We start from the raw sequence: 15,707 nt of genomic DNA on the forward strand, positions 1-15,707 counted from the left end.
AAACAATAAGTGCATCCATAATCAAAGTACTTTCTCAATATTAAAAGTGCAAATAGTGACCCAGTTTGTCTATAAGTATGATACAGAGCTAAGAGATGTTTACAACTACACAGACCAGCCTAAGATAGCTTTCATATTGGGAGATATTTGCATGCATCAGGGAGCCACTTTCAAAAGGCAGGGTATTGAAACTCGCTTGAATGCATGCTCGCGTTTTTCTTTCACTTTCGTGATTGTGCATACTCTATGAATAGGGAGTGGTGGTGCTGAGCGCACATTCTACAAGATAAGACATTTGTCAGACTTTTAGGCTCTGTTGTACAACGAATCCTCTGCCATGGTCTTGTCAGTCATCTTGTCACTTGCTCTCATCATTTTATCAGTGAACTCTGATTCCTGCTGCACTATGTACAACTCTGCAGCTCATGTTGGATGAGCTGGATGGGATTGAAGCGACTGTTATCTAACTGAATTAAATGGCTTCTATAAAAAGCCAAATGACAGTGAGACATAATGTAAACATAGCGGTGGCATATTCTATCCTAATTTCACCCTCAGAAGACAGCTTTTCACCTCGACGAGAAATCTCGTCACATTTTAATCTCGCAAGATCTCGTGGCACGAGATCTCGTCACAACCCTAATTGAAACTACAGAAAATATAAATCACTAAAATAAAATATTACTTACATTAGGATCCAGTACCAAGACTTTGTGTAATCCTCAAAGATCTTCATTGCAACTTGACGACCCTCCATGACTACTGTGGCGTTCCTGTGATTGTCAAAACAAACATGGATTTATAATAAATAGCCCCCTTGAATTGCACTGCAATTGCATTTGCAGCCGTTTCATGTAAATGAGTTATTTTCTTTCAAATTTATGTGTGAGTATTCATGTATACTTCATCCCAGCCACCAGGTCTTTGGCATCTCTTGTCTTCTCTCCATCATTAAATGTCTCTTGATCGCCCACTGTGATGACTTCACCCTTTTTGCCCAGAGACGGAAAACACCGTTGCAAAACTGAGAAGAAAAAAGCATTATGTAACAGAGACATTAAAACTCAATTTGCAATAATTCCCTATAAATAATGTAATAAGAATAAGAGTCTCACATGGTTTGCTGGAAATCAGATATGCAGGGCACAGTTTTTCTTGCAAAATTTGCGGCACAGCCTTTACAGGGAGACAGTATCGATCAATCATTAGACATTTGCAAAAATGAAATACTTGTAATGTTAAAAATCTAACTTACCTTCTGCCCAGGGTCTTCTCTGCAATATTCTTTGTAATATTTCCAATCAGATGGATTCATGATGGCCTTTACCAGAGTCATAGTACGATTAGGACATTTCTCTACACACACCTAGTCACAGAAAGAATACAATTTGATATAAGACATTAAGATAACAGGTTTGACTATCAAAAACAAAACAAAAAAGCCTATGACATAACCTGATTTTGCATGCACGTATTTATTGAAAGATGAAATGTCAGATGAAATGTCAGAAACACAGACTTCATAATGGAATACTATACTGCAACAAACTACAAACAAAAGCATGTTACACTGTTGTCACACAACTTCACTATGTTACATTTAATTTGACAAATGGCGCTGATTTATCACCTATAAAATAAACAGTTATGTTATATTTTTAGAAAAAAATGTGCAGTTTTGGTAGTGGCAACATAAAAAACATGTATATTTAAAAAAAAAATTGCTGACGTTACTCTTGGTGCAAAAATGACTGCTAAACAAATCATGTAAATAAATGCAAATGTGACTCGTGCTGACAAAATGAGTGGCAATGAGCAAATTCAGTTATTGTTATTCTCAAAAATCGAGTTAAAATTTTCTGAAGGTTCCGAAACAAAATCATCTAGCAAGCATACCATAAAATCCTTGGTAATACCACCAGATTTGGTCTAATATCTAATATAATGTTACACATCAGATGTTTTTCCCCAACAGTTAAATAAACATTCACTTAAGACATAATAGATAATGTTTGTGTCAATACTTGACAAGACGGATTTTTTAAAATACTGTAATTCTGTGTAAGCTATGTGTATATAGGGATTGCGCACTGTTTAAGGCGTCTTTGTGCGCGCAAGCTTGAATGTGTCAGCCAGCGTGAGTAAGATTGTTTTGTTTACATCAGGATGAGTTTGAAAATCACATTTCATTGCATGCCATCAAGAGTTCACTGTGAATATTCACAAAGTTGGAATGCTGTGCTTTAATACGATACCAAACTCAAGCGCCTTTAATACGATACCAAGCGCCAGGGGGTGAGAAATTAATGACATAATTTTCATATTTGGGTGAACTAACCCTTTAAGTCTCTTCTAAACTCCAACTAAGCAAGCCAAAAGCGACAGTGACAAGGAACCCAAACTAAAGCCAAATTAACAAACATGGTATGATTTTTGAATCAAAGGTGCCTCACAAGTTAGATTTGTGGACTGATATTATTCAAACATTTTGCATCAAGCTCCTTCTGATTGAAAATCGGGAAATGTCACACTGGGATTAGGTGGAAATGCTGAGCATCAATACAAAAAAATATTGATACTGTGAACAGAATTCTGTAATAACAGTATGAGTAGTAAAGTAGTATGCTAATCCAAAAATATGGTAGTCAACAGGTTAAACAGGTGAGGAGGAGAGGACACAAACCTGAGGGGTGGGACACTGGAATTCTAGGAGGACCATGGGACTGGCACACTTCATCATGTTAAAGTAGAACAACAAGGGCTGCTTCCTGTGACACACGTCATAAAATTTTATTAATTCAGTTCACTGATACACCACTCAAAAGTGTTCCTCAAAGTCCTTGAAATATTTATTTTATTGGAAAAAAAAAATTTTTCACTATATGCTAGAGATGATTTTTTTTTGTTTGTTTAAAATAGAAATCACGATTCTGAACAGATAACTAAACAAAATAACGTCATTTACTACTACAGGTTCTGACAGAATGTTAATTGTTGCATGTGACGAGGATAAGTTGGATGGTTGGCTCCGGTTCTCGGGAGGTTTCATTGAGGACACCTGTTGCGGACTTCCTTTGGGGCCTTTTAAAAGGAGCAGAACAAGAGGCCGTGGAGAGGTGCATATCAGTTTTGTTTTCGTTTGGTTTCCTTTAAACTTGCTTCTTTTTGTATATCCAACACTACGACACCACATTACACTTTCATGCACTCAGTTAACTTTACACCAATGATTCCTGACTGTTACATTGTACATTGTTTTCTCTGTATAGTTCTATTTTGTTAATAAATTTTGCATTCTATTTTGGCTTTCTTGTGTGTCCCTACTTTTCTAACGTCCCTTTTGAGCCACGGGGCGTAACATTGCAATATATTTAAAAAAAAAAATTAATGGGTTTGAATAAATTACTCACTCATAAAAACATAACTTTTTTCATTACTGGATGAATCTGCATTTTTTAACAACTCTCTTGAATGAATGATTCAATAACTTGAAAGAACCTACTTTTGTGAACAAATCTCTTGAATGAATGATTCAATGGCTCACTCATAAATACTTCAATTGTTTCATTACTGGATGAATCTGCATTTTTTAACAAATCTCTTGAATGAATGATTCAATATCTTGAAAGAACCTACTTTTGTGAACAAATCTCTTGATTGAATGATTCAATGGCTCACTCATAAATACTTCAATTGTTTCATTACTGGATGAATCTGCATTTTTTAACAACTCTCTTGAATGAATGATTCAATAGCTCACTCATTAAGACTTCCCTTGTTTCATTACTGGATGAATCTGCATTTTTGAACATGTCTTGAATGAAAGAACCTGCGTTTTTGAATAAATCTCTTGAATGAATGATTCAATCTCTTGAATTAAAGAATCTTCATTTTTGAACAAATCTCTTGAATGAATGATTCAATGACTCACTCATAAATACTTCAATTGTTTCATTATTGGATGAATCTGCATATTTTAACAAATCTCTTGAATGAACGATTCAATGACTCACTCATAAAAACATCACTCGTTTCATTACTGGATGAATCTGCATTTTTTAACAAATCTCTTGAATGAATGATTCAATCTTTTGAATGAAAGAACCTATTTTTGTGAACAAATCTCTTGAATGAATGATTCAATCTCTTGAATTAAAGAATCTTCATTTTTGAACAAATCTCTTGAATGAATGATTCAATGACTCACTCATAAAAACATCACTTGTTTCATTATTGGATGAATCTGCATATTTTAACAAATCTCTTGAATGAACGATTCAATGACTCACTCATAAAAACATCACTCGTTTCATTACTGGATGAATCTGCATTTTTTAACAAATCTCTTGAATGAATGATTCAATCTTTTGAATGAAAGAACCTACTTTTGTGAACAAATCTCTTGAATGAATGATTCAATCTCTTGAATTAAAGAATCTGCATTTTTGAACAAATCTCTTGAATGAATGATTCAATGACTCACTCATAAAAACATCACTCGTTTCATTACTGGATGAATCTGCATTTTTGAACAAATCTCTTGAATGAATGATTCAATCTCTTGAATGAAAGAACCTACTTTTGTGAACAAATCTCTTGAATGAATGATTCAATGATTCACTCATTAAGACTTCCCTTGTTTCATTACTGGATGAATCTGCATTTTTGAACAAATCTCTTAAATTAATGATTCAATACATCTTTTAACAGTTACTTGTCACCACCTACTGGTGTAATGATGTCATTGACAATCTCATCAATCTCAATCTCATCATATATATATATGTTCAGTAATGTTATATGATGACACTAATGATGTCAAACTTAGAGCAACAAAAGTCATAATATTCTTAGGTTTAGTGTGACTTACCCGAGATTTCCTTGGCCACAGTACTGTCCCATGCTGTCTGTGGGGTAGATCACCTTCCTCGGGTCACCGTGAGTCCAGGCTGAGGGAGGAAGACAGAAATTGTGAGCTTTTTAAAGTTCTTTAAAGAAATTAAAGTGCTTTTTATGTAGCCATTATGTTTCCAAAACCATGTCATTAGACGTGCAATCCTGAGAGAGTTAAAACAGAGATTTTGACTTGCATTTTAGAGCAAATAGATAATGAAATATTTTGACCAAAAGGCTTTTAGCTACATGTATCAGTCCTAACATGTACACAGACAAACACTCTTCATCACACACAAACCAATAATAATCACTACATATAACATTAAAAGGTTCATTGTTACACAGTGCACAGTAGAGCTCGACCGATATGGATTTTTGGGGGCCGATGCCGATGCCGATGCCGATATTAACTCGAAAAGAGCCGATTTATAAACCGATATTTTGATTTTGAAAATAAACTGGATATTAGACCCATTTCCTATAAACTACACTTACACGACATTCAATAGCAAAATATCTGCCTGTTCTATGTATGTGGGCTGTATAAACCATTTTCCAGAAGGGATTATGTTAAAAAAAAAGCCTTAGATTACAGTCTCAATGACTAAACAATTGCACATCAAAAGTATATATTTTTTAATGATCAAAAAACAGTCTGGTTTTAAACATTTAACAGTTTTACTTACTTCCAGTTGAAGCTGGTTTTAACAGTCTGTGTGTGTACTGTAAATAAATTATAATACTAAAGTTAAAATAAAAGAGCTATACCAAACAAATTCAATATTCCACAAAACCATGTCAATGAATTGAAAATAAAATTAAAGTAAGTTAAATGGGAAACACTGCAGATATATTTAGAATAAGTTAAACGCTAACGTTATAGTTTGACCTCTTATTAACGTTCGCGCTCTTCCACTGATAAACATGGTATTAGCTTTGTGGGTAATCTAATATAGCAATGCATTAGCAGCTGTAAGTGATGTTACAGAATATTTAGAAGTGATAATGATAGGACCGTTAGCTAGAACTACCACACTGTTTTTATATACAGTGTATGAACTAAATCTACAATCATTTCACATGTCGAACGACAGACTCACCGTCAAAAGAGTACAACAATACTTTCTTCTGTAGTGGATTTCAGGCGCTGTTGTCAACTGGGGAGTTGCAGAGCTCCCTCTGGTGGGCAAACTATGCAACACTCATAACATGTTTCTCATGTTTCATCGGCCGTTATAAACGCCGATGCCGATTTAAATGCAATTAGCGCATATCGGCCGATAATATCGGCCGGCCGATATATCGGTCGGGCTCTAGTGCACAGTCCATCTTTAACACTACTGCAGACTGACTTACCAAGTATTCCCACTGCAACGTAGCCCACTATGGCAACGACGAAGAAGATACAGCAAATAATGTCTGTACATCCTCTGTGGTGCAGGAAGAAACAGTCTGTCTGTTACAACATTCTTTAAAACTAAAGGACAAATGTGACTGCAATGGTTCGACCTTAAAAGGACAGTTCACCCAAAAAATTTAAATTATCCCATGATTTACTCACCCTCTTTCAGCTAAACACAATCAGAGATATATTTAAAAATATCCTTAGTGCTCCGAGGTTTATAATGATTGTGAATGGGTGGCCACATTTGCAAAAAAGCATCCATCCATAAAAAAAATGAACCCATACGACTCCAGGGGGTTAATAAAGGCCTTCTGAAGCAAATCAATGCTCGTTATTTTACTATATGAAGTTTTAAATAAGGATACTTTGTCTTACACAAATGCATCGATTCACTTCAGAAGGCCTTTATTAACCCCCTGGAGTCGTATGGATTCATTTTTTTATGGATGGATGCATTTTTTTTTGTCTTCAAAAAGTTTGTGGTTACGTTCAGCACTTCCATGTTCTACGTCAGAACGCAGGCTCAGTATTGACTGATGCTTGTATTGTAAGCAGCACGACGCATGCGTGTGATACTGACGAAGGAGTCGGCCAATAATGAGTCAGCGTTCTGATGTAGAACCTTACGTAAACTTATGTTTACTCTTACAACAAAAGACCTCAATCACTTATGAGTCATTCTTATCACTACAGCTGTGCCAGCATGGAGAAAATGGCAGACTGTGTAAACTCGCTCAAGGCGGAGTCTATGCTAATCCATCTGCAGTCAGGGGCAGGGCCTGTACAAAGTGACGTCACTTTGCCCAGAATCTGCAAACGGCTTGTTCTGAGACACCGCTTATGATTTATGGGGATTAAAAAAAAAAAGGAGTGGGTGGATTTTTATCATTATACGGTGGTTGTGTTCACACACTGCCAGCACACATTTATTTTCAAACACCATGTAAAAGTAAATTTTGCATAATAGTTGCCCTTTAGCAAATTTAACTTCGATCTGTTGTATTGCTTTGGGATTGGAATTTGGCGCATGAGCATTATAGGCTACTTTAATGATACTTGGGGCTTTTTGGTAGTTTTTGGAGCTTAAGAGTCCCTGGTCACTTTCTGTATAGAAATAAATAAGAGTACTGTGAACATAATCTCTTTTTGTGTTTCACATAAAGAAAATCATACAGGTTTGGAATGACATGAGAGTAAGTAAATTTTGACATTTATTTCTGTCCCTTTAATGTTTGAGCAAAATTTAATTATTAAAACAAACAAATCACCTTGATTCTTACCTGTTTTGGATGGGCCCTTTGAAGCTGGGGTCAAATTTTCTGGGCTCTCCTGTGAAAATAACAAGAAAAAAAGAAATTAAGTACGACTGAACTAAAACAATCAATATTCCAGACATCTTTTAGACCACAAAGAAACCATGCAAGATTTATTAAAGACAACCACTCATTTACAGGGCATAAATTCGCTCTTCAGGCCTTTGTTAGCCCAATTAAGCACAATGACAATATATCTGCATAAACACTTAATGTCATGAATGCTGATCCTAATCTGTTATGGTTTTACATTGCTAAATTGATCTTTTAAAAATGTGGGGGGTTACATTTTTCAATGTCCTGCGATTTCAAATGCGACAAACTTCCAAGCAAGCTTGCTAATTTTCATAAGCAAGCCTTGGAAGCCAGCAAGCTTGTTTTTTGCCACAATTATCCCCCTCATAGAAGTATTATATGGAACAATCAGAATGTGCTGCGTGGAAGAGGGAAAAAAACAAAACAAAACAAAAAAAACATCGACCTTTATCAAGAACTGGTATGACAAAGGTGTCATTTTTGTTTTGAAATTGGATGAAAAAGGATGGCAGCTTTTATTCCTTTACTGAGTTTACTGCCATTTTTGGAGTGGATTCCTCACCTAAAGTTTATGACGGGGTTATTAACTATTTCACCTAAACTGTTGCATATAGTTAGGTCATACTGTAGTTACAGAATATCAGTCTGTGAAATGCCCCAATTAGCATTTGGAGGATTGGAGCTTTCCAACATTAAATGTAACAATTTTTGGAATAAAAGAATACTTATTAGGAAAATCAGCTGTCATGCCAAAGATTTTTTTCAAGTGGAAATTAAATTATACTTCTCTTTCTACTATTAATAAATGGACTGTTATTAATAAGTTTTTGTTACCTAACAAGTTGAAAGAACTTTACTATAAAATTCTTCATAATTACTATCCCTGTAACAATTTTCTTTCTAAGTTTAAAGGGTTAGTTCACCCAAAAATCTAAATTATTAATTACCCTCATGTCGTTCTACACCCGTAAGACCTTAGTTTATCTTCAGAACACAAATTAAGATATATTTGATGAAATCCAATGGCTCTGTGAGGCCTCCATTGACAGCAAGATAATTAACACTTTCAGATGCCCATAAAGCTACTAAAGACACATTTAAAACAGTTCATGTGACTACAGTGGTTCAACCTTAATGTTATGAAGTGACGAGAATACTTTTTGTGGCAAAAAAAAAAATAAAAAATAGGGACTTTATTCAACAATATCTAGTGAAGTGCGATTTCAAAACACTGCTTCATGAAGTTTCGAAGATTTACGAATCTTTTGTTTCGAATCAGTGGTTAGGAGCACCAAAGTCACGTGATTTCAGTAAACTAGGCTTCGTTACGTCATGAGTGTTTCGAAATTTCAATGGTTCGTGTGACTTTGGTAGTTTAATACGCGCTCTGAGCCACTGATTCGAAATAAAAGATTCGTAAAGCTTCATGAAGCAGTGTTTTGAAATCGCCCATCACTTGATATTGTTGAATAAATTCGTTTTTTTGGCACACAAATGTATTCTCGTCGCTTCATAACATTAAGGTTGAACCACTGTAGTCACATGAACGGTTTTAAATATGTCTTTAGTAGCTTTCTGGGCATTGAAAGTGTTAATTATCTTGCTGGCAATGCAGGCCTCACTGAGCCATCGGATTTCATCAAAAATATCTTGATTTGTGTTCCTAAGATTAATGAAGGTCTTACAGATGTGGAACAACATGAGGGTGAGTAATTACTGACAGATTTTTCATTTTTGGGTGAACTAACCCTTTAAATTGGACATCTCTTCACAGTGCACATTCTGCAATTCTAATCTTGAAATGATACTACATTTGTTTTTTTGCATGTGATTACGCAAAGGAGTTCTGGCTTATTTTTTTTCCGCTTACAACCAACTTTTTATTTTTGAAATAATGAATACTGTTTTTGTTTTGGGTCAAAGGAGAAAGGAGGTCAAAGGTTAAAACTGCTAACTCTCTGTGGCCAGTTTCATCTCCATAAATGTAAAGTCACAGATTCTAATCCCAATTTTAGGCTTTTCTGTGTTGACTCTTTGTTTATCATTTAACAAGAAAGCTGCTAAAATTGCTTTGTTGATGAAAAAAAAAAAAAATGGTTTCATTATTATTAAAAAAAAAAAAAAACACTTTGTCTCATCTACAGCAGAGGAGTTTCTTCAGCACACACCTGGAAAATCATATTCCAGAGTTAGCAAAAGCTTCTGCTACATAGTAAATGACCACCTAGGACACCCTAGCAATGCACAGAAACATGTTAACGCCACTCAGAACATCCTAGCATTGTGATATTGACTTCTGCACAGGCAAACACCACTCACATTTCCTTCAGAAAATTAGTTTAGTCTAGTTTTGCCAGCAACAACAACAACAACAACCCACACACATGTTGTTTTGGAAATATTTCAAAATCTACAGGCCTTGAATGAAGCCTCCCATCATAAAATGGAATGGAAAGGGTAAGCCAAACAAGCTTAGAGATAGCTTTCAAATGCAATTTGACTTAATTATTGTACATTTGTTGCTGCTTGTCAGGTAACATCTAGAGCAAGGGGGTTGTTCCTAAAATAAATAAGTCATGTGGTATGAACTGTTGCGCTAAACAGCAAGTAACCTAGCTGCCCTGTTAATTTAGCTCAAATAATGAGTCAGCTGGAAGTATTTGGATCCTTATGCCATACTTGAACATTTCTGAATGCCATTGCATTAGAAAAGAATGTCAATTCAATTGGCATTTATTTTAAAAATAGATTGCACAAGCAAATTTTCATGCAAAGATTTCACAAAAATGTTTATTAGGTTTTTTTAAATGTTAAACCAACAGATATACTGTTCAAACCAAAGACAAAAAGTATTTGGGCACTTCCAAACCAGTTCCAGTTTCTTCAGGGCACAAATGGCTCAGAAAAGTGAAGTAGTTCTGAGAAAAGCGGTAGAAACTGAGAACAGAATGCAATTGCTTTGATAATTGTGGATCTAATATTACATTCAGATCATTTAAATCTGTCCAAATACTGTACTATTTGAGGCCACTGTACTTCCATCAAGTGAACTGCAATAAACTAAGAACAGATGTGCAAATGCCAACCACAGAGCTCTTGTGTGGAAAAAAGCTGGTAGATCTTTCCCTTTAGTTTGAGAAAATGTGTGTACTGGAACAAAAAATTCTGCTCTGTTTATATGTCTCAAACACTCACAAAAAATATGCCTAATAACTTACCCAAACACATTTAATTAAACATCCTTTAATGCAACAAGCGATCGGCACAAAATGACTTGGTAAATGCTGTGGACTGCTAAAATGTAGGCAAACCCCAGCCAATTTAAGGGAAGATACTGACATGAGATATTTCTGCTGTAAAGGCATCTGACTGTAAACATCCACACCCTCTGAGACAGACATGCAAACACTGAGTCCTTTAGTTCCCAGGCAGACCAGGGTATTGTGAAGATGGACAAAGGCCTAGTATGAAACTAATGCAGTGTTAACAACCAATGCACTGAATGAATGTAGATGGCTAATGGCATTTAAAATGCCAACAGTAGTACCATTAGAGCAGCTTCAGGAGAAACACAGCGTCTTAAAGTCCTAAAGCAGTCCCAGAAAAAAAAGGTACAAAAGCTGTCACTGAGACAGTACCCTTTCAAAAGGTACCAATATGTACAATTCAGAATATGTAACTTTAAGTACTAATGTGCACCCTTTAGGGGTGAATAATGTAATTGTAATTGTGCCTTTCTTTCTGAGAACGAGAGCTCTCCTAAGTTTCAGTCACTGAAAAATCCCACATTATGGGAAATCATTTGAACCAACGTCTGGACATGAAACCAGGCTGACTGCACAGAAAAGATTTGGATTCTGCTAAAATTTCCCATCTTTACCATTACTCATGTAAGAAAACATAACAGCATGACTTTACTTGTGGTAAGTTACTCAGTGAGAGCTTCACAGGGTTTGTCCACATGTCAAAACCAAGAAAACACATGCACGCTTGCAAACGAGGAGATACCATCAAGTGACTTTACCGCTTTTTTTGTAAGCACCTTCCTCCACAGGCATCTTGATGTTTAGTTGATCTAAGTGATGATCCGAGATTCCTTCCTCGCTGTATAAAGCTGGGAAAAAGTCGTTTAGCACACTATCTGATTTCAACTTCCTGATTTCAAGTGGGAAAGCAACCTGTTGAAAACTGGTTGAACCAGTCTCATTGAACAGGTTCAAGCTGAACTAAACACCCCTTTTCAAGCAAGAAAATATTGTATTTCCCTCATTTGATCTTTCTAAACTTGGCTTTGTATCCTTTGTGAACAGTTTTTAAGTTAAGTTTTCTTGTCCTTGTTTCTGCAGGACTAAACGGAGCAGTTTTTGGGTCTCTAACATAAGGCGGATCAGAGCTGGGCGTGACGGCAATGACGCCCGTTCGACTCTTATTTAGATTCATTTTGTCCTGAAGACGTTTTTGCAAAGCAACTTTATCGTGCAAGTGTCTCTTGAACCATTACCAGCATGAGTGAAACAAATATAAGATCCTCTCTTTTGCATCACAAACAGCCTGCTTTCTGTGTAGGTTTATCAGTGTGTGAAATCAAAGAGAGGGTGGGGGTGGGGTGGTGGGGGGGGATAAGCTCTTGTGCAAAACGGTGCAAAAAAAAAAAAAAAAAGGTGAAAATAGGGAATATCTAGTCGGACCTGTACATGTATCTCCACTCACGCTGATGCTAGTAATGTAATTTCCAGGCAGGGTTTGTCGAGTCTGGTAGCATGCTCCTACTCAAAAAAGGAACTCACGGCAAAGAGTGGCAGATGTTGGCAGACCTCAGGAAGCAGCTGGTCTTTCCAAAAGAGATCATGACAACAACTACCCTCCGGCCAGATATCATTATGTGGTCCATGCAGTGGCGTAACTTTGTTTTAAAAAGTGGGTGGGACTGGAATGTGGGGGGTGGGGGTGGGGGTGGGGGTACTGTAACTATCATTACAATAATAAATGCACAAAATTTATTGAAATAGATCATGTTTAATATTATAGTTTCGTCCTTACATGTACAAAAATACAAAATATTGCTAACCTCGACAGTATTGACATTTGTAAATAAATAAGTGGATCCACAAAAGACTTTCGATTGTTCAGATGGACAAGGAGCAGAACTTTCGTTCAGCGTGCCAGAGGTTCTGAGTTCTAATCCGCCCTTGTGTCATTTATTTTATTTTTATTTTTTCATTAAAACGAAAGATCAGTGATTGTATATCAAGAGCAGGGACAAGTTTATGTGCATTTTATTTTGTGATTTCACCGGAACGAATGGAGTCTCTGGCTGCAACAGCGTTAACCGATGGATTGAAGTTCTCGTCCATGTGAAGACTGCGCAGTGTGCACAAGCTGATAACAGCGACAACGAGCACACCATGATTTCAAAAACAACACATCCCAGCACCAGATCGCCTATTATTTAACACAAATGAATGAATTGCTAATCAACTAGAGATGTTTCTTTTGAATTAGTATACATCCATGCCGAGAGATGTTTCAAAAAGTGGTGGGGACAATAGCGACCCTGGCAAAAAGTGGTGGGGACATGTCCCACCCGCCCCAAATTAAAGCCTATGGGTCCATGGGTCCATTGAACTTACCATCCCCTGGGAAGATAGCATGACAGCAGCCCATGAAAGGAAGCATCTCATGTACACCGAGTTGGCAGCGGAGTGCCAAGAGGCAGGCTGGAGAGCCAGGTCAAACCTGTGAAAAGCCATTAAGGAGCTGGGAGAGGAGGCAGAGAAAGCGAGCTAATGGCTGTGGCTCCAGAGAAAGCACAACGGTTGGGGGCCAACACCCCTTTAAAGGCAACTGTAGGAGATGTACTGGGATAAGGCAGCCAGGAGATGTACTGGGATAGGGGCGAAACATCAGTGATCAGCAGCCTCCAGCTTACGGCCCTACAGCTGACCTTAATGGCACCGGTGGAGGTGCAACAGGCTGAAAAGCCAAAGCAGGAATAACAGCTCACCTGTATAATGATCTTGTCAATTCATAATAAAATAGCTATGTTTACAGTTGTGCCACCCTGACATCTGAGAATACAAATTGCTGGACAAAAGTTTTTTAGTTATCTCAACAGCTTTAAAGGGGTCCTTGATTATGATTCCACTTCTTTAACTTTAGTTAGTGTGTAATGTTGCTGTTTGAGCATAAACAACATCTGCAAAGTTACGATGCTCAAAGTTCAATGCAAAGGGAGACATTTTCTTTTAAAGAAATCGCTTTTTGAAGGACTACAACAAACGGCTGGTTGGGACTACAACAAGCTTATTCCCGGGTTAGTGACATCACTAACCCTAAAATTTACATAAACCCCGCCCCTGGGAACATGTGACAAAGGGGGTGAGGCCATGTTGGGCCGCTTTAGAGAAGAGGAAGAGTCGTTGTAGTGGAGTGTTGTTACCATGCCGTCATTTTACGCCGGACTGCTTCACAAACAATTCAACACTGGATTTGCACAAAGATTAACATGACGGCACATGCTAGTCGATGAGTTGAATCAACTCCACAGCAGCTACATAAATTTATCTAGTAACCATTCAGAAATGCCAGATGTTTTCTAAAAGTTGTAACTTCTTCCTGAGTCTCTCCATCAGTGTCGACTCCGGTTTGAACAAATGTAAGGCTGAACACTGTTACTGACAATCCTCATTTTGGCTGCGTGAGATTCTCCAGCTTTGTTGTTGTTGAGCAACTGAAGCGGGAGCTGTTAAAGCTCCGCCCTCTTCTGGGAGCAGCAGCTCATTTGCATTTAAAGGGACACACACAAATGGTGTGTTTTTGCTCTCACCCAAATGGGGCAAATTTGACAAGCTATAATAAATGATCTGTGGGGTATTTTGAGCTGAAACTTCATAGACACATTCTGGGGACACCAGAGACTTATATTACATCTTGTAAAATATATTTATAAAATCTGTGTATACGAAAGATTTCAAACCTAAAATGATGCCATAGTATTTAGTTTTTAATTTTTTGTTAATAATACACCATTTTAAATAGTTTTCTTAGTCTGTTCATTTGTTCGGACAGTTGCACCACATGACATTTTGGGGGTTTAAGATAACAAAACTTAAAATAGCACGTATTATTTAAATTAATATTTTAATTGATGTATTGATTAAATGAATTAAACTAAAAATAAATTCAAACCAAATAGGTTTTATAGAATAAAGTGATATTTGTCGTGAATTTATCAAATTATTTTAAAAGGAAATAATGCACTTGGACACAAAAATATGCACGTCATGTCATTGACCTTTCAGTGCCTTTTTCATTCAACTCGACTCTCTATTTCTGTGATTGGCATTGATGATGGCTAAAATTAAGCGAATTGTGTTTTATCAATCAAGATTTTTTGATGAAAAGCTTCATTAGCTTCATTTTTAAAGAATTCAAATAAGAGAAAAGTGCAATAATGACTGATAATGATAGAAACATACTGAGAAACAATGTCCAAATAATAATGTCCAAAATGGTCATTGCCCATAAAATATGTACTGTACTTACATGAGTAAGGAACAAATCAAATCAATAGCAGCACTTCCATTTTACTAAATGACTAATGGAAGGAAAGACACTATCAGCAGTTCATTCCCTCGACAGGATGTGATCACAAGAAGCCATACCTATTACTGTAAATGAAGCTTAGACATTTCAAAAGTCACCTCACAATTAAGATTAGGCCTATATCAATTTCATTAGTGTGAAAAGAGTAAAGGATCCAAAATGCTGTGCCTTTTCCTGTCATCTGGATAATGAGGAAATAAAACACTTTGCTGATAAATTCAGGATTTCCCCATAAGTTCCCAGTAAACCACTGTGATTAATCATTACATTACGTTAACTTGACTATAACATGAGTTAACTACTAGATGCAAGCATAGAAGTCAATGTATAGCTTTACAGCAAGACATGAAGACTGCAGACCTGATGTACAAATGTTTGTATTTTATTTCAACATCCATTTATATTTTTAGAGCGAGGCAAAACTGTCTCGCACAGTAAATGATCTATTTAAC

The 15,707-nt window shown here is 36.5% G+C and overlaps 1 protein-coding gene across 4 annotated transcripts in view; it reads right to left on the reverse strand.

Annotated features, from left to right (window-relative positions):
* zgc:63569 (choline transporter-like protein 2) overlaps positions 1–15,707 on the reverse strand; it is a 34,838-nt gene that overhangs the window by 17,561 nt on the left and 1,570 nt on the right. For 2 of the 4 annotated variants that reach the window (XM_048187410.1, XM_048187393.1), the window contains exons 2-9: positions 7,582–7,630; positions 6,253–6,326; positions 4,871–4,949; positions 2,684–2,768; positions 1,256–1,366; positions 1,116–1,176; positions 904–1,024; positions 690–773 (exon numbers count right to left, since the gene is read on the reverse strand). In XM_048187410.1, coding sequence (XP_048043367.1) covers positions 690–773; positions 904–1,024; positions 1,116–1,176; positions 1,256–1,366; positions 2,684–2,768; positions 4,871–4,949; positions 6,253–6,326; positions 7,582–7,630 — 664 coding nt within the window. Of the gene's footprint in view, positions 1–689; positions 774–903; positions 1,025–1,115; positions 1,177–1,255; positions 1,367–2,683; positions 2,769–4,870; positions 4,950–6,252; positions 6,327–7,581; positions 7,631–11,674; positions 11,797–15,707 lie in introns of those variants that run through there. The other 2 variants (XM_048187401.1, XM_048187384.1) reach the window with 2 other exon arrangements.

Source organism: Megalobrama amblycephala, linkage group LG1 (assembly GCF_018812025.1).
Source record: "Megalobrama amblycephala isolate DHTTF-2021 linkage group LG1, ASM1881202v1, whole genome shotgun sequence".
NCBI classification, from domain to species: domain Eukaryota; kingdom Metazoa; phylum Chordata; class Actinopteri; order Cypriniformes; family Xenocyprididae; genus Megalobrama; species Megalobrama amblycephala.